Raw genomic sequence first — 27503 nt, forward strand, 5'->3', positions numbered from 1 at the left:
AGATCGGGGAAGTCTATTTGACTCATTGTTGTGGGATTGGCATTGGAGTGAAAATCCACTCAGACTCCAGACTTAACTATTGTGTCAAATGTTAATCTCTGTTGGTTTGTGCACAACGTGCAAACACTTAATTTGTAAATGATCTCAGCCAGGCTGTTTGGTAAGGATCTTCTTTCATGCTGCTTCAAATTACATATTTTGCCACAATCTACAGGAATGGGGTATAGGTATAATTGGAAGATAGTGGAGGTACAAGGAAAGCATTTACTGCCGCTGGGTTTCATATATCCAAAATAATTGAGCGAAAATGCAGGCCAGCTCTAATTTGGCTTCCTCCCACGGAGAGGAGTCAGTGGAAACAAACATCATTCAAATATGTGTGAACCCAGGGGTCGGCTGCGGCAAAAAACGGCCCGGGACTCCATTGACAAAGCAGTAGTCGGGGGGGCTAATTTTTCTCTCACCCAGAGAAAAATGAGTTTCAGAGTCCTTTATTCCTGCATTCTTGGGATTTTTTTGCGAGTTAATCATGAAATAACAAGCCAACGAGATACCTTTTAAAAACTGTAAACAACTATCAAGCTTTCTTCAAGTAGGGTGGCACAGTGGCACAGTGGTTAGCACTGTCGCCTCACAGCAAGAAGGTACTGGGTTTGAACCTGGGGTTGTCCAACCTTGGGGTCATCCCAGGTCGTCCTCTGTGTGGAGTTTGCGTGTTCTCCCCATGTCTGCGGTGGGTTTTCTCCGGGTGCTCCGGTTTCCCCCAACATCAAAAAGACATGCATGTTAGGGTTAGTACTCCTGTCTGTGCCCTTGACTGAGGCATGGCAGTTGGTCCCCGGGTGCTGCGCGGCTGCACACTGCTCCTAGCTACACAGCTAGGATGGGTTAAATGCAGAGCGTAATTTCCCCCCGCGGATCAATAAAGTACCTCAAAATCAAATAAAATAATCCTCTCACTGGAGCCCTTGAGTAAGGCATTATATGAACTAAAATGGGATTCAGTCATCATAAGCTGAAAGACAGTCATGTATACTTTATAACTTTCCAATGACACCTTTTATTATGTATACGCGGATGAACAGGCACTACTACAGTTTGAAAATTACAACACTATGCTAAAAAAGACAAACCTCTAGAATTTTCCACAACAATGCAGACTTGAGTTTCCTGTCAGTTTCAGACAGAAATGAAAGGTTTTAAGCATTTTTAAATAAAATTTACTGTCATTCTGAGTATTAAAGGTGTTTCACAGTGAAAGCCATTGTTGCACCTTACATTAGACCGCATAAATTAAAGATAAAAACTGATAAAGACGTTTTTACAGCAAACGTGTGAATGCTGTTTTTATTCAAATGTATTACACAAAGATTGCAAGTCAAGGTAAGTTAAGACATGGGCAGTAATGACAGTCGACTCAGAGTTTCATATTATCATCAGACAAAGCGCCAGAGTGTGTAGTGGTATGGGTGTCAATTGATTGGGTAAGGAGTCAGTTTCTACTTATGTGAGCTCCCTCTCATTATGTTGAAGGTTGACAGTGGAGCGTTGTTTGATGATGGTGGCCGGTGGCACACAAAGGTAAGGCAACCCTTTGACCACATTACAGGAAAGTCTCTCAGAACAACACTCCTTTTAAAAGAAACAAGCAGACGCACCATGCAATTGGATGTCATAGTAAGGAACAGCGCTCACATAATGCTGATCCTGGATCCTAAAAATGAACTTCTCGCAGCGGAAAGGCAGTTTTCTCATCAATATTTCAGAGGCAGATCTTCTTTCTGCTTTTCTGCCCAGGGCTTCAGCGCAGCTTTCGCTGCGTGTCTCAGTAAGCGTACACCCTCTCCTCCTCATCTCAGATCAGTATGGGTATAGTATTCACCAACTCCCTGGGTTACTAGGGATAACAAAGCAATCTCACATAACAGTCAATCTTCTGCCATATACAGTCCTCATGGGTTTGTATGAAGGTTAGATTTAGCAGTAAAGAACTAAGATTTCGGTGTTAAGATTTGTATAACCTGCATTTGGGGTCATGTTTGGGATTTGCAAACTTGCACATGGTAAAATACACAAATAATAATCAACAAACTTAAAATCATTGGCATCCAATTTCATCCTTAAGGATAGTGAATTTGTCTAAGAAACTGTGAATAATTTAGTTGATAGAAATGCAGGCCATGCTCCAGATCAGTAGTTGAGATGAGGAAGACCAGCATGCAAATACAATCGGGGAAATAAGAAATGGTGTCTAACATTGCAAGGTTCACTATCATTCACTCATAGTAAACAAGGGTATGACTCGCCATTTATGGTGATTAAAAAAACCTTGGTTGTAAACTGAAGCACATATTTATACAAAACAACAATTAAGGTTAGACTTCCAGGCAAGTTTTTGCCCATGGCATCTGCATTATTAACACAGTTTGCATGGAAAAACAAAAGAAAGTGAGACAGGCAAATGAAGAATGATAACAATGACAGGCACATTACTCCGGATGGGCGTGCCGGTGAGGGTAGAGGATTTATTTACCTTGCAGCGATAGGGAGAGTACACATTACTATCCCAAAGAGCGAAGCTCAGCGGAGTGTCTATGGTATTTATGAATGGTGAGCTGTCTTTTTTGTTTTCTTTTTATCTTGTGTCTAAATGTAAAATCAGTGACTGATAGTACATGCTTCTGCATGGGTGAACACTAGGAAAGAAATAAAATCAACTGCATTGTGCTTAAAATGTAAAGCATCTCACAGAGAAGAAAACTCAACACTGAATTTGATGCAAAAACCAACCAACCAACAAACAAACAAACAAATAAAACACTGTACAACCATCCAGACTAAAAAAAGAGAAAACATCATGAAAATATATACAGGGAATGCACAATGCATAGCTCATTCTTGCTAACCAGGCACAACTTATATATGCCATATCAATACTTTTTTTGAGAGATCATACTGTATGGCATATCAGCTACATACATAGGTGAAATTGAGTACAGTTACACGCAAACTATACCAACATGTAGTTTTTCCAGTTCCAAGATATTATCCGGTCAGTATATGTATACTAACATGGTTTTAAGTTTTTGCAGGCCAAAATCCAAAACACAGATGGATGGATTTTTTTTTTTTCAGGACAGTCTCCTTTGATGATTTATGAGTAAGTGCTGGGATGAAGACAGCTCAGCGTGCCTGACAGAAAAGGGAGGCATTGCTCTGAAGTCTCTGGCAATATGCAGTATGATAGGACGGTACAGTCTGGATTTAGCCCTCCAAATGAGGAAGTGTCCTCTGCACCTCCAGCTAGATTGGCTCGACATAATTGGCTGGGTAGAGACCCAGCTGGCCACTGTCCAGGCGACCTTTACACCAGCCCTGTTCATCCTCCTCCTCCAGCTTAGTCAGCTCATCTCCTTTACCACAGGAGGGAAAAGTAAAATTACAATGGGGTGAGAAGATGTGAGACAAATTATAACTGCTATAATATACTATAGGTCCTAGCTGGAGTTTGACCCTGCAGCTGCCAACAAGAATATCAGCTCTACGCATGCACATTGTGTATCCAACATGAGAGAACAGTACACCTTCAAGAAATTCATTCTTGCATGATCCAAGTACTTCACAAATGGGTATCAATCATTAGTGAGATGCAAGTTGATTGCATGCTAAGGAAAGTACCGTTGTTAGTCTTTTTTTTTTTTGCCAGCATTTTTATTTCAAGTGACATTTTCATTTCATTTACCAGTGCAAGCTCTATGCAGTGGGTAGTGGCTGCATTTCAACACTTATTTTCATGCAAATCTTTAAGTTCTACAGAAGAAAAGCTGGTTGGAAATACTAAAAAAAAAAAAAAAAAACCCTCTCCTGAATAGCTCACCTGCTTTGAAGCTCAGTTCGTCCTGCTCTTGACCTTCATAGTCGTACAGTGCTCTTACTCTCACGCCTTGCCCCAAGTCCTCGTCGAAGGGGTTGTTCCCACCATTGGTGTCATTACCGGAGTTTGGGGCTGTCTGGTCCTCATCTGACCACTCAGTGGAAGCTGTGTAGGGTTGGTTTCTATCGTAGCTGGATACACTAAGGAGGAAGTATTTTGGCAGCACATTAGTACCACCGTGACCTCCATTTTCAGCAAACTAAAATGAAACATTATAATAATAATAATAATTGTATTTATATAGCACTTTTCTAAAAACAATGTTACAAAGTGCTTCACAAAAAAAAAGATAAAACCAGACAAGGCAAAAATAAGAGTAAGATCAAATAAGAGTAAAAATAAAAAAACTGTATAAATAAAAACTACTACTACTGCTATTACTTTCGGCTGCTCCCGTTAGGGGTCACCACAGCGGATCATCCGTTTCCATTTCTTCCTGTCTTCTGCGTCTTCCTCTGTCACACCAGCCACCTGCATGTCTTCCCTCACCACATCCATAAACCTCCTCTTTGGCCTTCCTCTTCTCCTTTTCCCTGGCAGCTCCATATTCAGCATCCTTCTCCCAATATACTCAGCATCTCTCCTCCACACATGTCCAAGCCATCTCAATCTTGCCTCTCTTGCTTTGTCTCCAAACCGTCCAACCTGAGCGGTCCCTCTAATATAATCGTTCCTAATCCTGTCCTTCTTCGTTACTCCCAGTGAAAATCTTAGCATCTTCAACTCTGCCACCTCCAGCTCCGCCTCCTGTCTTTTCGTCAGTGCCACTGTCTCCAAACCATATAACATAGCTGGTCTCACAACCATCTTGTAAACTTTCCCTTTAACTCTTGCTGATACCCTCCTGTCGCAAATCACTCCTGACACACTTCTCCACCCACTCCAACCTGCCTGCACTCTCTTTTTCACCTCTCTACTGCACTCCCCGTTACTTTGGACAGTTGACCCCAAGTATTTAAACTCAAATGCCTTTGTCACCTCCACTCCTTGCATCCTGACCATTCCACTGTCCTCTCTCTCATTCACGCATAGGTATTCCGTCTTGCTCCTACTGACTTTCATTCCTCTTCTCTCCAGTGCATACCTCCACCTCTCCAGGCTCTCCTCAACCTGCACCCTACTCTCGCTACAGATCACAATGTCATCCGCGAACATCATCGTCCAGAGACTCCTGCCTGATCTTGTCCGTCAACCTGTCCATCACCATTGCAAACAAGAAAGGGCTAAGAGCCGATCCTTGATGTAATCCCACCTCCACCTTGAACCCATCTGTCATTCCAACCGCACACCTCACCATTGTCACACTTCCCTCATACATATCCTGCACCACTCCTACATACTTCTCTGCAACTCCTGACTTCCTCATACAATACCACACCTCCTCTCTCGGCACTCTGTCATAAGCTTTCTCTAAATCTACAAAGACACAATGCAACTCTTTCTGGCCTTCTCTATACTTCTCAATCAACATTCTCAAAGCAAACATCGCATCTGTGGTGCTCTTTCGTGGCATGAAACCATACTGCTGCTCGCTGATCGTCACCTCTCCTCTTAACCTAGCTTCTATTACTCTTTCCCAAATCTTCATGCTGTGGCTGATCAACTTTATACCTCTGTAGTTGTTACAGTTCTGCACATCGCCCTTGTTCTTGAAAATCGGTACCAGTATGCTTCTTCTCCACTCCTCAGGCATCCTCTCACTTTCCAGGATTGTGTTAAACAATCTAGTTAAAAACTCCACTGCCATCTCTCCTAAACATCTCCATGCCTCCACAGGTACACTACCGTTCAAAAGTTTGGGATCACCCAAACAATTTTGTGTTTTCCATGAAAAGTCACACTTATTCACCACCATATGTTGTGAAATGAATAGAAAATAGAGTCAAGACATTGACAAGGTTAGAAATAATGATTTGTATTTGAAATAAGATTTTTTTTACATCAAACTTTGCTTTCGTCAAAGAATCCTCCATTTGCAGCAATTACAGCATTGCAGACCTTTGGCATTCTAGCTTTTAATTTGTTGAGGTAATCTGGAGAAATTGCACCCCACGCTTCCAGAAGCAGCTCCCACAAGTTGGATTGGTTGGATGGGCACTTCTTTGAGCAGATTGAGTTTCTGGAGCATCACATTTGTGGGGTCAATTAAACGCTCAAAATGGCCAGAAAAAGAGAACTTTCATCTGAAACTCGACAGTCTATTCTTGTTCTTAGAAATGAAGGCTATTCCATGCGAGAAATTGCTAAGAAATTGAAGATTTCCTACACCGGTGTGTACTACTCCCTTCAGAGGACAGCACAAACAGGCTCTAACCAGAGTAGAAAAAGAAGTGGGAGGCCGCGTTGCACAACTGAGCAAGAAGATAAGTACATTAGAGTCTCTAGTTTGAGAAACAGACGCCTCACAGGTCCCCAACTGGCATCTTCATTAAATAGTACCTGTTGGAGCCTGTTTGTGCTGTCCTCTGAAGGGAGTAGTACACACCGGTGTAGGAAATCTTCAATTTCTTAGCAATTTCTCGCATGGAATAGCCTTCATTTCTAAGAACAAGAATAGACTGTCGAGTTTCAGATGAAAGTTCTCTTTTTCTGGCCATTTTGAGCGTTTAATTGACCCCACAAATGTGATGCTCCAGAAACTCAATCTGCTCAAAGAAGTGCCCATCCAACCAATCCAACTTGTGGGAGCTGCTTCTGGAAGCGTGGGGTGCAATTTCTCCAGATTACCTCAACAAATTAACAGCTAGAATGCCAAAGGTCTGCAATGCTGTAATTGCTGCAAATGGAGGATTCTTTGACGAAAGCAAAGTTTGATGTAAAAAAAATCTTATTTCAAATACAAATCATTATTTCTAACCTTGTCAATGTCTTGACTCTATTTTCTATTCATTTCACAACATATGGTGGTGAATAAGTGTGACTTTTCATGGAAAACACGAAATTGTTTGGGTGATCCCAAACTTTTGAACGGTAGTGTATGTCATCAGGACCAACTGCCTTTCCACTCTTCATCCTCACTTCCCTCACTTCCTCCTTGCTAATCCGCTGAATTTCCTGATGCACTATCCCTACATCATCCAACCTTCTCTCTCTCTCATTTTCTTCATTCATCAGCCCCTCAAAGTATTCCTTCCACCTTCTTAGCACACTCTCCTCGCTTGTCAGCACATTTCCATCTCTATCCTTGAACGCCCTAACTTGCTGCACATCCTTTGCAGCTTGGTCCCTCTGTCTAGCCAATCGGTACAAGTCCTTTTCTCCTTCCTTAGTGTCTAATCTGTCATACAACTCACCATACGCCTTTTCCTTTGCCACCTCTCTCTTTGCTTTACGCTGCATCTCCTTGTACTCCTGTCTACTTTCTTCATCTCTCTTACTATCCCACTTCTTCTTTGCCAACCTTTTCCTCTGTATAATTTGCTGTACTTCCTCATTCCACCACCAAGTCTCCTTGTCTTCCTTCCTCTGTCCTGATGACACACCAAGTACCTTCCTAGCTGTCTCCCTCACTATTTCTGCAGTGGTTTTCCAGCCATCTGGCAACTCTTCACTACCACCCAGTGCCTGTCTTAACTCCTGCCTGAACCCCACACAACAGTCTTCCTTCTTCAACTTCCACCATTTGATCTTCGGCTGTGTCTTCACTCGCTTCCTCTTCTTGGTCTCTGAAGTCATCCTACAGACCACCATCCGATGCTGCCTAGCTACGTTCTCCCGTCACCACCTTGCAGTCTCCAATCTCTTTTAGATGGCGCCTTCTACATAAGATATAGTCCACCTGTGTGCACTTTCCTCCACTCTTGTACGTCACCCTGTGTTCCTCCCTCTTCTTGAAATATGTATTCGCCACAGCCATTTCCATCCTTTTCGCAAAATCGACCACCATCTGTCCTTCCACATTTCTGTTCTTGACTCCATACCTTCCCATCACCTCCTCATCACCTCTGTTCCCTTCACCAACATGTCCATTGAAGTCCGCTCCAATCACCACTCTCTCCTCCTTGGGTACCCTCTCCACCATGTCGTCCAACTCACTCCAGAATTCTTCTTTTTCATCCATCTCACACCCAACTTGCGGGGCATATGCGCTGATAACATTCAGCAATAAACCTTCGATTTCCAGCTTCATACTCATCACTCTGTCTGACACTCTCTTCACCTCCAGCACGCTCTTGACATACTCTTCCTTCAGAATTACCCCTACCCCATTACTCCTCCCATTCACACCATGGTAGAAGAGTTTGAACCCACCTCCGATACTCCTGGCCTTACTCCCCTTCCACCTGGTCTCTTGCACATACAGTATGCCTACCTTTCTTCTTTCCATCATGTCAGCCAGCTCTCTCCCTTTACCAGTCATAGTGCCAACATTCAAAGTTCCAACTCTCACCTCCACATGCCTACCCTTCCTCCTCTCTAGCTGCCTCTGGACATGCTTTCCCCCTCTCCTTCTCCTTCGCCCAACAGTAGCATAGTTTCCACCGACACCCTGCTGGTTAACAGTACCGGTGGCGGTTGTTGGTAACCCGGGCCTCGACCGATCCGGTATGTAAAGTCTTATTTATGATCCGCATATTTGATTTGGCAAAAAAACTGTATAAATAAAAACAAATATCACATATTTGTAAAAGCTTTCATAAAAAGAAAAGTTTTAAGACGAGAGTTAAAAGAAGCTAGACTTGGTTTGCCTTAGCTCAACAGGAAGAGAGTTCCATAGTGTGGGGGCTCTAACAGCAAAAGTCGGATCACCCTTTGTAACAAACCGAGACCTGGGAATAACTCGCAGGGCTCCATCTGCAGACCTTAATGGTCGAGGGGAATATACCAAGTCAATAAATCACAAATGTATGAAGAAGCAAGACCATTTAAAGCCTTAAAAGTGAGCAGCAAAAATTTAAGTTTAAATCTTAAATTTTAGTAACATTACTATTAACATATCAAATAAAACAACGATGATAACAACAACAATAATAATAATAATAACAATAATAACAGTATAATTAAAATCTTAAATCCCACCATTCAATTGACCAACCAACCAACCAACCAACCAACCAGTCAATCAATCAATCAATCAATCAATCAATCAATCAAACCTTCTTCTATCACACTTTATTATATCCTTTGTGTAATGAAAGCACTTCATAGGACAAAAAAAAAAAACAAAAAAACAAACAAACAAACAAAAAAACATGAAAAAGAAGATTAAGAACAGTAAAAACCAGGGGCTGGTTACACAAAACCGCAGAAAAACTTGGACTTTAAGGAAAATCTTAACTTATGGTGTTTTGTACAACTGGCCCTAGGACAATACAATCAGTAAAGCAGTAACTCCAGAATAGCTCTAATAATCGATTATAATGGAGTGTGTGTGTGTGTGTTTGTGTGTGTGTGTGTGTGTGTTTGGGGGGGGGGGCAGCATTGCCTCTTACCTCCCTCTGTCTCCAGCCTGGACATGATCCACTGCTGTTGTGACACTGGTTAGCATGACTCCATCATTGATCTTCTTTGCCTTCTCCTTCTTGGTGATGCTATGCGAGAGGTCAGCGTTGTACTCCTAGAAGACCCAGAGTGAAATCCATGCTAATGCTAACATAATGAAGAATATCCATCTTCAGACCTGGTTTAATATTGTCTTGAATCTCAAATTTCTTTCAAAACATCCCAAAAGAAGCCATTGGGGCGAATTCATTTTACTTATTTTCAGTGCAGGAGTCTAAGAATTTCTCCCAATCATCAATGGTATAGAGATTAAGAATATAATACATTAAAAATCCCTAATAAAAAATTACTTAATCTTAATCTTTGTCTTAACCTTTGCTTCCAAATGGAAACCTTTAGTGACTTATGAACCCATCATCAGAGGAAGAGTAGCGCTGCAACCTTTCTATACAACAAACTGATAGTAATGTGGTCCTTGAAAGAAGTTTTAATTTGAAACCATGCAGTTAAATCATCTCAAACCATTAAAAGGTAAGAATTTAAAGATTATTTCAAGGCTCTTTATGAGACTATATAGCTGACTAAACTACTTGTTAAAACACAAAATATTCTACAGGACAACCTGCGCTGATGTCAAAACTGTGTATCAATGTTGTTATCCTAACTCGCTCAAAACACATCCAAAGGTAACACCCTATTTTACTTCCAGGAGCTTTCTAATCATATTAGCAGACAAATCTCCCGGTAGTGCAGTAGGCCCATGCTTTGCAGGAACCCCGTCGGGTGCGCGTGTCTGAGCGACCGCTGTCGGCTATATCAGACACAGCCATTTGATTGTCATGGCAGTCGTAATAGAGTTTCTATACCTCAAACTGTGGCCAGTTCATGTGCATGCCGGGGCCATGGCTGTTGCTGAACCACTTGAGGTCCTCTTGCGGACTGGCTGACGTGATGAGGCATTCAAGATCTCTGTACACCGTTACATAGCTGGAAAAAGACAATGTGAGGATTCACTATTGAGTGTGTGTGTGTGTGTGTGTGTGCGCGTGCTTTTGCATGAGTAGTTAGATGTATTGATGTTTTTATTTCTTTTCAAAACAGAAAAAAACAACCACTGTGATGTGTTGACCCTCCGTGCCATTTTAAAGTGATTCAAATGGACACATTCACATTGAACGGGAAACCATGAATCGGTCAGCCAAATATCACAACCCAATTTAGATTGCAATTACTTTCCATCCAGCTTTCAAATAAATTTCAAGCGAATAATTATGCAAACAAAAAAACAAACAAACATCCACGTGAAGTTAAGTTAAATTTAGATAAACTTGAACACATTAAGTTGCGTTTCCATCAAATCTGTTTAGGTGAATAAAACCCTAAACGTAGTCCAATGTGTCCTATGCCATATTTCCATAGTTGGACACCCACAAATCTATCAAGAGCTGATTCATTATCCCCGCCAGGCAGATAGCCTGGATGGGATCATGTGTTTGGTCGTGTGTGTGTGTGTGTGTGTGTGTGTGTGTGTGTGTGTGTGTGTGTGTGTGTTTGTCTGTCCATGGTTAATCTTGGAAACTACTGGACCTATCAGCCTACATTTTTTGTGTAGTTATGACTGTATGATGAAGAACCTCTTGTGGTTGCAGTGATTCAAAATGTCTTTATACATGCTCAATAATCCAGGTAGGGAAATCACAGAAAGTTGAATCAGTTCACCTGGACACGTTTATTGAGAGAAACGCTTCATCACTCATCAAAGTGACCTCTTCAGTATCAACTGACTGCAGGTATCCCCACCCTTATAAACAATACAGTATCATAACGACCGAAAACAACAATCAATTTCATATGCAAATTGTCATGACCATTAAATAAGAGTTTCAATGGCCATGTGCACTATTCACAGAGGATTGGGGAATAGTTGCAATCACAGCATTGTATTGACAGATGTACTCTTAGCCCCCCTTTAACACTGACCAAGTGTGTCTGCTCCTGAATCTGTTTCTTCATTCCACATACTTGACAAACAAGGGGCAGTACTATAGGCAGGTGTGGGTGTGCTAAGGGTTCCCCAGTTTCACCTGTAGTGGCCAACTTGAACATGGAGGAAGTGGAAAAGAGAGCTATGATGTCCTACTCAGGGACACCACCTAGCCATTGGTTCAGATTTGTGGATGACACCTAGGTTAAAATTAAACCTAATTCAATTAAAATTAAATCTAATGAAATTAAAATTAAATCTAATTAAATTAAAAGAAATTGGTTCACCCCAAGGATCCAATTCCCCGGCACAAACGGAGCAATATATAGTGTACGCTGTTAAGTGCAAGGAGGATTGCCATTACTTGTACATTGGGGAAACTAAACAGACGCTGGCCAAGTGGATAGAGGATGGCACAACACAGGAGAGCTAACGTATCAGGCCAGGACTCTTTAGTCTGCACCCATCTACATGGTCACTCTTTCAAGGATGAGGATGTGTACATCTTGACAAAGAGGAATGCTGGTTTGAATGGGGAGTCAAAGAGGCCATCTATGTGAAGAGAGAACCATCCCTGAACCGGGGGGGGGGGGTGTCCTAAGAGTAAATCTGTCACCATCTTACAATGCTGTGATTGAAACTATTCTCCAATCCTCTGCGAATAGTACACATGGCCGTTGTAGCTCTAGTTAATGGTCACGCCTATTTGCATATGAAACTGGTCATTATTTTCAGTCGTTATGCCGCTGTGTTGTTAATAAACTTGCAGCCAGTTGAGAGTGAAGAGGTTACTTCGAAGAGTGATGAAACATTTCTCTTAAAAAACAGTGTCCATATGAACTGATTTAACTTTCAGTGATTCAAAATCTTTGAAAAATGTTTGTTCTCGCTATTGTCGTTCCCTCTCTTTATTCACTCTCTAGCTCACTCGGCTGAAGCTGCTTTTTGTCGCTGCCTGATCTGAGTCAATCGTGTGTATGCACAACTCACGTCTTCAGTTGACTTGGATCGGGCAGCAACATGATCAAAAGTTATTAAAAGAATTTTGATAATTCCAAAAATGTAAAAGTTATAAAGGAACAACTTCCTCTAGATTGCAGTCAAAACAGGATGTGTTGCATGTTCTTATTGCTGTCCGATCTGAGTCAGCCGTGGACGTGAGCCACACATACGCGAGCATAAACAGTTTAACTAACTTTATTATCTTATGAAAAGAAAGCGGGTTTGGGTAAGACAAAAATGGTCGCACAGCAAACCTTTTCATTTTGGGAAGGGCAAGTTCATATTAGACTTGGTCAGATTCATGCAAGGGTCCGCCTAGGAAGCTGCACAGTCGCAGACTGACAGTAAAACATTTTTATTAGGTAAATTTTTTAGCTTGAGTGCTGCATATTAAAAACTTTTTCTTTTAGACATATTTCCCGTTCAACCGACTTGGGCGCTGCGCAAGTCTCATAATGGCAGGATAAACACTGGATTTTCTCTCCGTGCGTATCGGCCTGCTGCTAATATCGCATACTACTGGACCTGTCAGCCTAATAATTCTTGAGGCCATTTATGACTGTATGATCAAGGACCTCTCATGATTTTGGTGATTTCAAAACCTTTGAAAAACCTGTTTTATAGCGCAGTTGAGTGCTAACTCCTCAGCTGGTTTTCCATCTAAGGTCAAGCACCAGAGAAAGGGAGGTATGCCTGGCAGGGATTTGCACTCTACTGAGTGCATTCTTCTAGTTTTGGATAAGTTTTTATTGATGGCCTCGTATAATTGCGGCACGGTGGTGCAGTGGTCAGCACTATCACCTCACAGCAACAAAGTCCTGAGTTTGAACCCCAAGATTGTCCAACATTGGGGGTCATCCCTGGTCGTTCTCTGTGAGGAGATTGCATGTTCTCCCTGTGTCTGCAGTGGGTTTTCTCCTGGTGCTCCAATTTCCCCCACCATCAAAAAGACATGCATGTTAGGGTTAATATTTCTGTCTGTGCCCCTTGACCGAGGCATGGCAAGACGAACTGGAGTTGGTCCCTGGGTGCTGCACGGCGGCTGCCCACTGCTCCTAGTTACACAGCTAGGATGGGTTAAATGCAGAGTGTAATTTCCCCACGGGGATCAATAAAGTAAATCCAAATCAAATCAAAATCAAAAATCAAAAGTCTGTTTGAAAGTGAAGGCAAATGCACTGGGAAATGTTATAGTGCTTGGTATCAAGCATGTGGTAAATTTTGTTAAACATTACGCTGCTCTTTTTTGTCTTACTACTTTATTAATCCCCATAGGGAAATTACACCCTGCATTTAACCCATCCTAGCTGTGAAGCTAGGAGCAGTGGGCAGCACCCGGGGACCAACTCCAGTTCATCTTGCCATGCCTCGGTCAAGGGCACAGACAGGCGTATTAACCCTAACATGCATGTCTTTCTGGTGGTGGGGGATATTGGAGCACCCGGAAGAAACCCACCACAGACACGGGGAGAACATGCAAATTCCACAGAGGACGACCTGAGATGACCCCCAAGGTTGGACAACCCCAGGGTTTGAACCCAGGACCTTCTTGCTGTGAGGCGACAGCGCTAACCACTGCACCACCGTGCTGCCGCTCTTTTCCATCTAATACTGCCGTCATCATTTTTTTTCATACATCAAAGGAAGGTTTTCATTTCCTCCTCTGTTCCCTTGTATCTAATACCAGCTGCCATTGACCATTAAGTTAAGATTGATAAACAGCTGATCATTTGTTTAAATTCTATTCACATTTCATTTTTTATTTGGCAAATACACTTCCATTCATCGCAGATCTTTTTAACAGATAAAAAGTTCATCCACCTTAAGAGTGTCAACATTTTTTTTAAATTAATTTTCGGGGTTTCACTCCATATTTACCTTTTCCATCGAGCCATTTTTCTTTTGAAAATGACTAATTTCACATTAAAACACCCAGATGGAAACGCAGTTAGTTTGAACATCTGAAAGAACTTCAGTCACGTCTGGGTTTCATGACAGTGACAAAGATGTTTGGATGTCTAGTCCCAAACCTTTGGTCCTCCGTCAGGTTGAGGTGGCGTTTGACGTCCAGCAGCACCTCTCGGAGGAAGCCCAACCGCCTATCCTCAAACTGCTGGCACTGGTCAAACACCTGCTCCATGTTCTCCATGTACTGAGGGGTACACTTACTCAGCTCATCCAAGGCCTTCTCATACTTCTCCTTGGCCTGGGGTGCGACAAAGAGGGACAGAGACAACACAAACAGAAAGAAAGAAAGAAAGAAAGAAAGAAAGAAAGAAAGAAAGAAAGAAAGAAAGAAAGAAAGAAAGAAAGAAAGAAAGAAAGAGAGAGAGAGATTTTTGATTTTTAAAACGTACATTTATTCCAAATACGCTACAGTCCAATAGTCCAACAGCTTATAACCAAACACAATTATCTCTTTATAATCCAGCTCATCCAAAAAACAGTTTCAGGGAAAAACTAATACCATTGAGTAGTCTAAACAAGTATTTGTAAAAAAAACATCTCCTTCAGACAGTTTTTACTTCGTAGCTATAAAATAAGTCTGGTGTGCGGCATGGAGACCTCATGTTGAGCAGCTGAGCTACAGCCTCGGTGTTGTTGAGTCCCAATCCTGCTGCAGCCACTATGCGCTGCGGGGTGATGGTTGTGGAGGAAAACAGTTTCTGGGAAATCCTGGAAGGCACCAGTCGTAGACAACCAGCCTGGTTCCATGTATCAGTGGCTCCTCCAGCAGCAGTAGGAGGAAGAACGCCCGGTGCAACACACTTGTCAACCAGCCTGGTCTTAAACATCATCAACAACATTGACCAGGATGGGACAAGATTTGTCTTATATTGCCTCTGACTCTTCATGTTGTAATTCTTGTTTAATTTTCAGAACTATTTTCCGTAACCTGTATATCTCCTGATCAGTGTAGCCGCATCCGTCTTTGTGTCCCATCTGGGATTTAACAGAGTACAGAAACAGTTCTTTGTCTGCAAAGAAGTCCTCAAGTTTGACATTTCTCAAAATTTTTGTTCGTTGCAAGAATTTCTTAATCTGGCGTGCATCGTAGTACTCCTGCCGTGCTACCCCTGACAACTGGGAGGAAGTGTGAGTCTGGCTGTCTACACCACCATCCTCCTCCAACTCATCTTCAGACATTTGTACCTCTGGCTGCTTCTTCTTCAATACAGGTACCCGGCTGCCTATATCACAGTCCCCTTCCTCCTCCTCTTACTCCATACTCAACTCATCCCCAGACAGGTGCTCCTCGTACTGCCTGCTTCTCTCCCTTGTCAACGCTCCTTTCCTGGCTTGAGAGCCACTCGTTTCAGCTGCCTGCTTTCTCTTCAGCACAGGAACCTTAGACTTTTTCGTCTTCCAGCAAGTCCTCCTCAGTGCTCAACACTACACCTTCTGCAACTCCACCTGTAGTGTTTGATGCCATTGCCTGTTCACGTTGTGCTTCGTTTTCAACATTTACGTATTCCTGTTTAGAGTTCTCACTATGTTTGGGTGGTTCAGTTTTGTCGCTGTGATCTGGACTCCGTCCCTTTTCTGTTGTCTCTTCGCTGTTCTGCCTGGTTTCACTCTGTTCGTGTCTCGCTTCACTCTGCGTTTTGCCATCGGAGGGGTGTTTCTCCGGACAGGCCCGAACCAAATGACCCTCTCCCCCACAGCCAAAACACTTCAAGGTCCCAGAGTTTACAAAGATGACATAGGCAAAATCATCCACCTTCACCCTAAAAGCCACATCCAAGTCCTGGTCTTGTTTGTTCAGGATCATGTGAACCTGTCGTCTGTGTGAATGTAACCGGGGGCAGTCCTATGCTGTTCTATGCTGGTCAGCCTGCTGCACGCCCGTCACTCTCATCATTAGCTCTGCGTTGTGTTCTATTTTGGGTGGGGCCCCAGGTGTTGTGAGGGGCCCTCAGTCTCTCATCATCGTCATCATCATCATGAACAAAGAAGGAGGGGGGGATAAATAGGACTCTATTTGGCCCACCTTGCCATTTATTTTGGTTTCAAACCCTTCGACAAACGTCCAGTCCTCCAGCGGGAGCGGTGTTTCTTACGGACGTGGGGGTCGAAGCTCAACCACTCCCCGGACTTCACTCGTGTGCGTTAGAAGGAGAAACCGTCCACGGGACTCCGATGTAAGAAAGGATAAACAAGTATTTTATCCCACAGCTTGCAGTATCTTCTTACAGGGATACTCAAAGTTACGTTCTCCTCAACCAGCAAAACTGCTACGGTAAGAAACACGCGTGGCTCGGCTCGATCGCTGCTTGAGACTCCTCCCACAAAACAAAAATGGCCTCTCCCGCGTTCCCTCTTCCGTGTACCCACAAGACCTCTCTCTTAAAGCGACAGTACATGTATATGACGGTCGTTGGAAAACATACATAAAAGTAAATAATGACATAAAATAAAATGTAGTAAACACAAATAACAGCACACAGACAGGATTTGGTGATATTTCATACTCAAACAAAATAAAATAAAAACATTAATTTTAACCTGGTTACATGAAACTACATGTCGCACCAGCGGCGATTTGCAGCCAGACGAGTTTCCTGATGGACGAGACTACTTTTCCATACCTCCACAGCTCTCTGGACAAAAACTAACCGGAGATGAACGGCGGGATGTTCGAAACGGTGACTCTTGTCGACGGCGTGGTGAGCGGCGACACCGACACGAAACAGTCATTAACAACAACGCTGCTTCAACGCTGCTTCAACCACCTGGTGTGCTTTGGCTACAGCGCCGTTCATGCTAGCAGCAGATTTAACGCTGCTGTGACCCACAACCTCCCCCACTGCCAAAGCACAGTCCTCCACTGAACACGGAAAACTGGGCGACACTTTAAGGCCATGTTCTCTGGCGAGTTTGGTAAACTCCATGTCGGCGTTTAGCGCGCCGACCAGCTCGACCGCAAACACGAACACACACAAAACCCCTTGAAACCCCCTTATATACACAAACCAAGCCAGTGACCCTACAAAACACACTATGTACAATATTTGCACGGAAAAAATGGCAAAAAAGAATAGAAAAACGCTCACAACCGCTCTCATGCGTCTGCTCAGCACGCTCACTCGCACTTCCGCTCAGAGAGAGAGAGGCACGTGCTGCTAAAGTGGCGAATAACTAATATTCAAAAAACATTTTCAGTGTTCATACGCAGGTTAATGGGTACATTGGTCGACCGTATGCAAATCGCATCAATTTCGGTTCAAAGGGTACTAAATCTGAATTTGAGTGTGAGAAAAAAAAACATGGCTTAAGAGGGTGCTGGCCAAAACAAGATCATAAAGATTCTAAAAAAAAGGCTTAAGGGAACAGAGTCCACTTTACCGCTGAATCGCTTGTGTTGGTGGAGGGAAGAACAGAGGAGAATAAAGAATCGAACGAATGAGGGCGCGGGGCGGAGGGGGGGGTTGCGGTCACACATTAGCCATACCATTGTAAACTACTAATAAGACACGTTAGTCCCCACCTAACGGGTCTGACCCTTTAGCCGAGCGGTTAGTGATGTCGCCTTATGGTGTAGCACACCTCATGTCGAATCCCGCACCGGGCAAAAAAATAATCGGTTATACCATGTTACCTATGTTGCTGTTTACATCTTTTGGCCCAGAGAATCCAACTGAGAAATCTGAAAAATAGCCAGCCGAGTTGATACGATCTCCTCTTGGCCTGGCTGCAGTGAATTGGCTCCCGCATGCTGATGATCTGACAACTTTTGCAACATTTACTGAATCTTAAAGGCATGATAAATGATTCTAAGTGCCATATTTTATTTTGACAGACTCAACATAAGGAATTAGCACTGCTGGCTTTCTGAGAAAACTCTGATTTATATTCCTCTCAATAATGGTGCGGATACACTGGAACGGAGCGGAGTGGAGCAGATACTGCAATGCAAAACGTATGCAAATGAGGAGCAAATATCAGTTGATCAAGTCATTTCATGTGACGTGTGTAGAACATTTGTGTGCCAGGTTGACATCTTTGTTCTGGTCAAAGATGTAGTAGCCCCAATAGTTGGTGCCACAGTTGGGACACAGCCAAATGACACCATGTCAACATTAGTAAACATGAAAATGAATATGACGGATAAAAATAGACTGTGATGGAACTTTTACAACCCCATTCATCATGGTGACGATCATGATGAATCATAATGCAACCTGATACAAGGGGCACCTTGTTGGTGCTGCAGGGTTCAATGCTCTCACCTTCTGTGAATCTTGTTTGCACTTGTCGACTTTCTCGTGGAGTTTCTTCTGCTGGTCTGCCGTGACAGAGGCCTCCCCCTTGCTGTTGGCTTCTCTGGTGGAGGCCAGTTTCTCCTCTTTGCAGGCAATGTGGTAAGACTTCTTGGCAGCCTCGAGCTTTGAGAGGCACAGTAAACATTCAAATTAGCAAGTACAACATTTTGATTTGTATTTGTATTCAGGTATTGAAAGTATTTGTTTGCATGCAACTATTTGAGATGGAGGCTATAAGTAACAATGTAAAAATGATGAAAACTTTGTTCCACTGTTTTTAATGTTACAGAGGAATTATGTTGTAATCAATAAAACATATGAGGAATAAGCTGCTGGGAAAAAATATACTGATGTATGTTATGTCTGCTGCCGCAGGCGTCACCTGTGCTTTCCCACTGGCTGAGAATCAAACTCCCCTCCCCACAACTGCCGTTCTCTGTCCTACTCTCAATCTTTCTACTTGTCTAATTAAAAAAAAAAGTAAAAAAGTAAGGGGACTTAATTCTTGGAAAATCTTTAGTTCGTAGTGGCCTCATATTTGACTTAAGCTAATGGAAGTGAAAAAAAATACATTTCTTTAACAGATTGTTGCTTGGTGCCCTTATTTAAAATGATTTGATTGCTCAAAAATGATTGCTGAAGGACACCAACAGGATACAAGGCTGTCGTGGGTATCGATCCACAGAACCTTCAGATTTTGGCAGTGGCTCAGGAGGTAGAGCAGGGCATCCCATAACTGGAGGGTTGCCGGTTCGATCCTCAGCTCCACTGAGAATCGAACCGGCGAGACACCTAACCCCTAACTGCTCCCGATGAGCTGGTTGTTACCTTGCATGGTTGACCCCGCCATCGGTGTATGAGTGTGTGTGGGTAAATATGTGATGCGTTAATAGTAAAGCACTTTGGAAACAAGCACAACATGTTTGCATATTTATCCAAGTCCCCTTGTTGCTTGTGACAAAGTTAATTTGTTAATGCATTAATTCATTCTCTTTCCCTGCTTAATCCAATTTAGGGTTATGGCAGTGGTAGAGCTTATCTCAGCAGGCACTGGGCTGAAGGCAGGGAGACACCCTGGATAAGGTCTGTCACACGTCCTACATATAAAATTACTCACACACAATTTGCACCTGTGGGCAATTTAGAGTGTTCAATTCACCTAAAATATATGTTTTGGACTGTGGGAAGAAACCCATGCTGACACAAGGAGATAATACAATGTCTACACAGAATACAGCCCCTTTTCTCAAGGTGAGGTAATGTTAAGAAACTGAGTCGCCCTGTGTCATGGTTATTAAAAACCACATAAAACAACAAAAGAAAAAAAGTGAAAAACCAAACAAAACCAAAAAAAACCCTCTCACCTCCTTCAGTTTTTTGGCCCATGGTTTCTGGGCCTTCTTGAAGCCCTCCTCTGCCTCTTTGGTCTCCTTGAAGCCCCCCATCATCTGTTTGTGGTAGGAGTCCTTCTGCCAGTTCTTCACCTTCTCAAAGTCCTCATTGATCAAACTGTTTTTCACCTCCTGATGAAGCTCACTCACCTTCTCCGCCTCCATCATCACGGCTAGCCAGGCCCTCTCAACTGTTCCGTACTGGGGGCCTGATGTTGTTTGGATGAAGAGAAAAGAGAGAGAGAGAAATTCACAATACTCTTCAGAAATTAACATTAAATATAAATGAGATTCTTGACTTTAACATTGGTGCAAAGACATATTGAAACATAGCATATTGACATGATACACACAGGTATACATGGTAAGAGCAAATTTGACTGTACATTTTAGCACAAAAGGACAGAGCAACACATGCAATCAGCAACAGACTACACATATCTCTCTGTTTATATACAGCACATTTAGTATTCTTCCCTCAATTGCATTCAGGCAACATGATATACAGCATCATTATTGTGGGTTTTTTTTTCTTTTGGCTTTCCCCCCCTTTTTCTCCCCAATTGCACTTGGCTAATTACCCCACTCTTCCGAGCCGTCCCAGTCACTGCTCCACACCCTCTGCTTATCTGGGGAGGGCTGCAGACTACCACATGCTTCCCCTGATACATGTGGAGTTGCCAGCTGCTTCTTTTCACCTGACAGTGAGGACTTTCGCCAGGGGGACGTAGTGCATGGGAGGATCACGCTATTACCCCCAGTCCCCCTCCCCCCTGAACAGGTGCCTTGACCGACCAGAGAAAAATACATTGTCTATAGCCATATACAAAAAGAGTTAGAGTGTGTTACCCTGCTTACCTTTGTCTACCAGCTGTCTCCATCTCTTGGACCAGTCGGTCAGCTGCTGTGCGTAGGCTTTCTCGATTTTGGCACGCTCCTGGATACAGTTCATCAGGTCATTGCAGAGCCGATGGCCATCGTCAATCCGCTTGACTGTCCGTTTGTAGTTCCCCACCTTTCATAGCAACAAGGGGTCAGGGTACTTTCATTAGAATCACTTAAATGTACATTATTATTACTTAGTCCTACTCAAGTCAAAGAAGATGGAGAAACTTACATTTGTTACCTTGTTTCTGACAAGTGTAAAGTATGATTGGAATAGACCAAAAAGCAGCAAAAATGGGACAATGTCTCATGTCTGGTTACTTTATTATCACTAACCATAAAGCTGCTGGGACATGCTATGCGACCATTTACTACAGTACATTTTCACCACCGAGCCTCAGATCAAGGATAGAGACACTTTAAGAATGTGTTCGTCTTCTTATAATGATCAACCACTTTTAAGGTGCCAACTTAAAATTAAACTCTTCCCTCAGCCTGCAGGATTTGACTCGATACGCTGATCGAGTGGAAGGTAACAGCGATGAAGGGGCTCGTGCCAGTACATGTGGAGTTATGCAACGGAAGCAGGGGGTGGGTTAATGCCATATAATTTACAACTCTCAATGGACATGGGAACAGCAGCCTCCTACAGGGCTGTATAATGCATGCTTGCTTTGCCCAGAGACAGAGTTGCAGATATAGGGAAAGAAAGATGGCTAGATAGAGGGAGAGAGAGAGAGAGAGACACACAGACACACACAGAGAGAGAGAGAGAGAGAGAGAGAGAGAGAGAGAGAGAGAGAGAGAGAGAGAGAGAGAGAGAGACAGACAGACAGAGAGAGAGAGAGACAGACAGACAGACAGACAGACAGACAGACAGACAGACAGACAGAGAGAAAGAGAGGTTCAAACCACTTCTTTCTTACTGCATCAATTTCACATTTTTATAGCAACTGAGGAAAAAGCACCACATCGTACGTACATTGCATTACCCCAGGGGCTCTGCCAAATGTAAAATACATGTTTACCTATTACTTCAATGTGAAACTGACACATATCTTCTACTAAACAGAGCCCTCCGCAGGCCAAACAATTGCATTCTGCTTCAGTTCTCTGCTACAGCAGCTGGCCGAGTCAGCTATCAGTGGGCCGGCACTGCCGCAGCCACCACTGTAATGCAGTGAGTGACTGTGATGTAGTGACTGCGTGCTGGAAGGAGGCACTTTCTCTGGTTCAGCTGCTTTTCTTAACACTCCATCGGGCTGAGGGGATGTGATAAAGATAAATTGGAGCTTGGTACAAGTTGCAAGACTAGGTGATTGCTCACTGCAAGAGGTAAACAATAGATGTTGGGGGAAGGAATTACAAATAACCATCAGGCTTTGCTTCTGACTTTCAGAAAATCTTGAGAGCTAAAGAAAAATCCATGATTGTGTAAAAGCAAATTTCTATGTATGAACGATTGATGAATGAGGCCCATTGTCTCCTCTCCTCTATCCCCTGAGCTATGATGAGCTCACCCGCCAAGCATACATTTTATTGTCATATGCCCAAGGGCAGGAATTGCAGAATCTGAATGGAAACACGGGGCAGTACGATTGCTTTGGAAGCTCTCTGCTAGCTGATGGCAGACAGCAGCAGCATCACTGTCATTACAATGCAAATATAGTGCTTAATATCTTTGTGAGCTCGCAATCAGTCACTGCATGCAACTGCTGACTTGTCATTGATGTCCAGGTCTCATACAAAATAAATGGACTTAAATCTGTTTTTAGTGTTTGTGCACAGTAAAGAGAGATGCAATGTGATCTTGTGATCCAAGACAGTAACATGATGTGATGTATACGATACATCACTGCCCCTTTCCCATCTTTGAAAAATGCTAAGAAAAAGTTTTGTTGTTTTTTGTTTTGTTTTTTTGTTTTTTGTTTTGGGTGGGGGTGGGGGGGTCTGTGCTACTAGCATAGACAAGAACAGAGGAGCCGTTGGTTGGGATCAGACTATTTCTCTGATCAGTGGGGATGGAAACGTTCATTCTTTCATTCAAAGTGTGACGTGTCTGTGGGTAGAAGTACTAGGACATGTAAGCACCTGAGACATGGTAGAGTACAACCACAGCCACAATGTTGGCAGATTTATTACAGGGAATACGAATATTATCTTATTAGCACAGAAATATTTTGATTTCATTTAAGTTTGATGCATTTCATTAGAAGAGAGCTATATATTTAATTTTTTTTCTGAGCAGGGGAAGTAGAGCTGCCGAATCTTTTGATTTGGCTGTTCTACTTCCCCTGCTCAGACAGAGGAGGTTTAATGTGTAAGTAGGTTTATGGCAAGGCTCATCACATCACAGCGTCTCCTCCCACGCAGACCTTACAGTGTCTATTAAAGCCACCCACAATCGTCTGTCCTCACCTCCCAGAAGCTGTCTGTGGTCTCCTCCTGGCTGGCGGACTCGTCGTAGGCTCCAGACATGATCCCAGGTTTTGGCAGAGTGGTTTCAGGCTGTGGCAGTCTGCAGTGGGAGAACGTACTTCATGCACTGTGTGTGTGTGTGTGGGGGGGGGCAAGCACAGAGGGAGGTAAAGGGTAAGACTGTGATTGCACCCTGTTATTACAGCTCCATGTGGAAAGCATAGTCACTCTGACAAAAAAATAAGACTTTCATCCTGGCAGCAACTTGTTATAGGGGCTATCAGAAGTGCAGCCATATAGAGAGTATTTCTGGTTGTTGTGTTCACTAAAACATCAAGGTTTCTGCTTGTTTGTGTTCCGATAATTTTGAGGAGAACCAGCATTTAGCACTAAAAACAGCATACTGTATGACTCTTTAGATACAGTCTATACTGTTGTTAGTTTAAGTCTATAGATTAACTGATGGTTCCTGCAGGTCACATAAAGAAACCATTCATGGTCTTAATCCAGATATACAAAGCATCAACAGATGTTTAAAACCCAGATGTTCATGTTCTCATCAACTTACCATCAACAAATTTTGCGTTACGGTTCTCAAAGTGGATATTTTACATTTACATAGCAACAAATGCAATGTAAATCAACAGTATTTTCAGTGTTTACAAAATTATCGACAGCACAAAATTATAACAAAATTTTGTACTACACCAGGTAACTTAAGTTATTGGTAAATAAAATAGTAGTATGACAAGGGGCCCAATTCTTTAACTATTGGTATCAAATACAATTCTTTAGATACTCTCTTTTTGCATGGATTAATTCCAGTGGAAATTTACTGGCGAATTGGATTTCAACTCTTCAAATATGAAGCATGTTGTTCCATGTACTGTGTTACTTTGTCTGTGCCAAGCTGCCCATTTCACCAATACATATGCAGTAAGGTGATGCAGCGAGGTTTACCAAAACATTCTGCAGAAACCTTTTCAAAACTGTACATGAAATTCTGTAGACTTCCTGATCTGCAAGCACCTTTAGAGGAAAGCCTGAAGTATACTGAGACCATGAAGTTAGTGTGAGCAGACTACAGGCGCTTTATTCACCTGCTCCACTACATGCAGTTGAATCATTATGATGGCTATTTATAATGCTATAATATTTAATAGCCACAATTGCCCTCATATCCTCAGCCCTCTAACCTTTCTAAACCTTCTGCTGTCAGATAACATCAACCTCCACCAGACAACTGTATTAAAATTGGGGTGCAGCTTCCTTTAATCCAAGTCATTACTAACACTATCTCCAGGCCTCATCTGAACACCTTATGCTCCTTGTTAAATTACTATCAGCAGCGTAGCTAATGATGGCACACTTGCCTGAAAAACAAGGTCACAAAAGGACTCCTTATGTGCAGCGTTTATTCAAAGGGAAAGATCAGGTGCTGTTACGGGTTGTATCAACAAACCTGACTCAAAGGGTTGAATATGCTTTGTGGAAGAAAAAAAAAGGCTTCTTACAAGGTAGCCAAGTAAATGGTTTAAGAGTTCCTGTAAAAGCTCAATGTTCACCGTGTAAGTTTGCACACACAAGGAACTTGACTTGGTGGGGTCCTCACACAAAAACAAAACAAGACACTGAACTCCCTAACTGCTCCTGATGAGCAGGAGGGTGCCTTGCATGGCAGCCTCCACCGTCAGTGTATGAAAGTGCATGTGAATGGGTGAATGTGAGGCATACACTGTAAAGTGCTTTGAGTGGTTGGTAGACTTAGAAAAGTGCAGTATAAATGCAGTCCATTTATTTCCCATTTAAGGTATATCAGCATGCAAAGAAAAAGATTCAGGATTTCGAAAATAATAAATATCTTTGAACATATTGCAAACAACAACAGCAACAACAAAGAAAATCTCCAAATTGTAGAAACTGCACAAGAAGAAATTCAGTGTTTAGTGGGTCTCCACCATGCAGTACTTAAACATTGATTATTGCTTCCTGCAGTTCAGAGCCTGGTGTTATTTCAGTATGGCAGCCAATCAAAGTTCCCAACCAGTGTGGGATTTGTGGGTCAGTGACACCATTTCACAATTTTAGATGTCCACAATTCACTGTCATGTCACCGAAACCCATTTTTTCTGAGACTTGTCAAACTGAAAAAAAAAAAACATTAATAAAAAGTCTGTGTTTTAAACAACCTGAGGACTTCTGGAGGTCCAGTTGCACTGAAAGCAATAATTGATGCGGGTCATTTGCCTCTTCTATGGCACACTGACAGCCTCCAAACAGGCTATCTGCAGTGGCAGAACCCCCCCCCCCCCAAAAAAAAAAACCCAGCTGTGTTTTAGTCGCTGGGTCCACTGTTGATACTCTAATATACAGACAAGTTTGGGGTAGCTGCCTCAGAGCAGATTGACATGACATTATGTGCTTTTGGTGCATGTTCGGCCATTTGAAACAACTGGTGTGCTTCAAATACATGTGTGCCAGACGATTCTGGTGGGTTTCTGCCTTTATATGGACCAGTTATATTAGTTTCCATTAAAACATGAGACAACCAGAAAATAATATTTCTGTTAGATAACCACCTCAGAAAAGAAACTCAGCAGTATCCAAAGGACCCGGAAAAGGCTCCTGGATGTTAACTTTGACAAAATGTGGCCTGCTTTACATTTTCGTATGGGGGTTCATCTTGAGAATACACGGGCAGTGTTTGGCAGCTAATTGACTGCAGACCTTTAAAGAAACAGATGAGCAAAGGCAGGCACAGGCTGAATGAGCACACATCAGCTCTGCACTACTGCTGCCTCATTGATGCCTTGCTCACTATCAAAGCATGATAGTTCACTTCCCGACCCACAATGCAATTTCACGAGGGAATGTCTTGTACCCTGGCTAGTACAAACACAAACACACACACACACACACACACACACACACACACACACACACACACACACACACACACACACACACACACACACACACACACACGGTCTCATTGTGAGGATACAAGGTAAGTCATTCCCAGTGTACGTACGTAATGTAGCATTGTGTTGCCAGGAAATAAAGGAGGAGTAAACTCACACTGAGATGGGGTTTGGATATATAGGTCTTGACTGCTTTCTCATTTGTTCTCATTGAAACATCACTCATCTTCCTCAAATCCCGAGCTGCTAAAACCTTCTTTGACTATTGCATCTTCAAGTGCTGTTTGTTCAGGGAACCTTTAGTAATTAATGGGTGGATATCTATTTAAAAGTGGTGCTCTTATCTACAAAAGAGATGATATAAGCAGACTACATGGTGAAACAATAAGACAGTATAAACACAATAAAATCACTGTTCAACTAACACAACTCAAAGCCAAGAAACAAATAAAGCAGTTCTTTATAGCCATGCTGCACAGCTCCACGCCTCTCTTAATTTTCATTTAAACATTGTTGAGAAACTTAAAAGTGAACCTCAACCTTAATCTTAACTGTCCTATAGACATAACGTCTAAGCACAACTTTCATCCATCCATCCATTATCCAAGCCGCTTATCCTAATTGGGGTCGCGGGGATGCTGGAGCCTATCCCAGCAGTCATTGGGCAGCAGGCAGGGAGACACCCTGGACAGGCCATCAGACCATCACAGGGCCGACACACACACACACACACACACACACACACACACACACACACACACACACACACACACACACACATTCACACCTAGGGACAATTTAGTATGGCCGATTCACCTGACCTACAAGTCTTTGGACTGTGGGAGGAAACTGGAACACCCAGAGAAAACCCACGCAGACATGGGGAGAACATGCAAACTCCACGCAGAGGACGACCCAGGATGACCCCCAAGGTTAGATAACCACGGGGTTCGAATCCAGGACCTTCTTGCTGTGAAGTGACGGTGCTAACCACTGCAACACAGTGCTGCCCAAGCACAACTTTCAAATAGATATAATTTCTTTTTGTGGAAAAAAAAAGAAATCATATCATCATGATCCATTTTTGCAGACAGCATTTTCCTTGACTTTGGAGTTTAGTTTAAATTATTTAAGGTACATTTCTTGATGATTAACCACATACGTTCAAAACTGGCAAACATAGCCTGGCGGCCTGTCCAGGGTGTCTCCCCACCCGCTGCCCAATGACTGCTGGGATAGGCTCCAGCATCCCCGCGACCCTGA

At 42.8% G+C, this 27503-nt stretch overlaps 1 protein-coding gene across 1 annotated transcript; it reads right to left on the reverse strand.

The window, feature by feature from the left end:
- Positions 1 to 3125: 3125 nt before the first annotated feature.
- Positions 3126 to 23431, reverse strand: pacsin1b (protein kinase C and casein kinase substrate in neurons 1b). The gene is made up of 9 exons (XM_056273416.1): positions 23320 to 23431; positions 20875 to 21031; positions 19990 to 20225; positions 18593 to 18748; positions 14393 to 14568; positions 10243 to 10363; positions 9367 to 9491; positions 3878 to 4074; positions 3126 to 3413 (listed from the first exon to the last, which is right to left on the reverse strand). The coding sequence occupies exons 1-9, from the start codon at positions 23377 to 23379 to the stop codon at positions 3304 to 3306; spliced, it is 1338 nt and encodes a 445-aa protein (XP_056129391.1). The 5' UTR covers positions 23380 to 23431; the 3' UTR covers positions 3126 to 3303.
- Between the last annotated feature and the right edge of the window lie 4072 nt (positions 23432 to 27503).

The sequence above is a fragment of the Lampris incognitus genome, chromosome 2 (genome assembly GCF_029633865.1).
Source record: "Lampris incognitus isolate fLamInc1 chromosome 2, fLamInc1.hap2, whole genome shotgun sequence".
NCBI classification, from domain to species: Eukaryota; Metazoa; Chordata; class Actinopteri; order Lampriformes; family Lampridae; genus Lampris; species Lampris incognitus.

Coding starts and splice junctions, on each gene's coding strand:
- pacsin1b (XM_056273416.1), bottom strand. CDS start 23,379: ATGTCTGGAGCCTACGACGAGTCCGCCAGCCAGGAGGAGACCACAGAC. Junction 20,226..20,874: donor GAGACAGCTGGTAGACAAAG/GTAAGCAGGGTA, acceptor AAACAACATCAG/GCCCCCAGTACGGAACAGTT. Junction 3,414..3,877: donor CGAACTGAGCTTCAAAGCAG/GTGAGCTATTCA, acceptor CCTGTGGTAAAG/GAGATGAGCTGACTAAGCTG.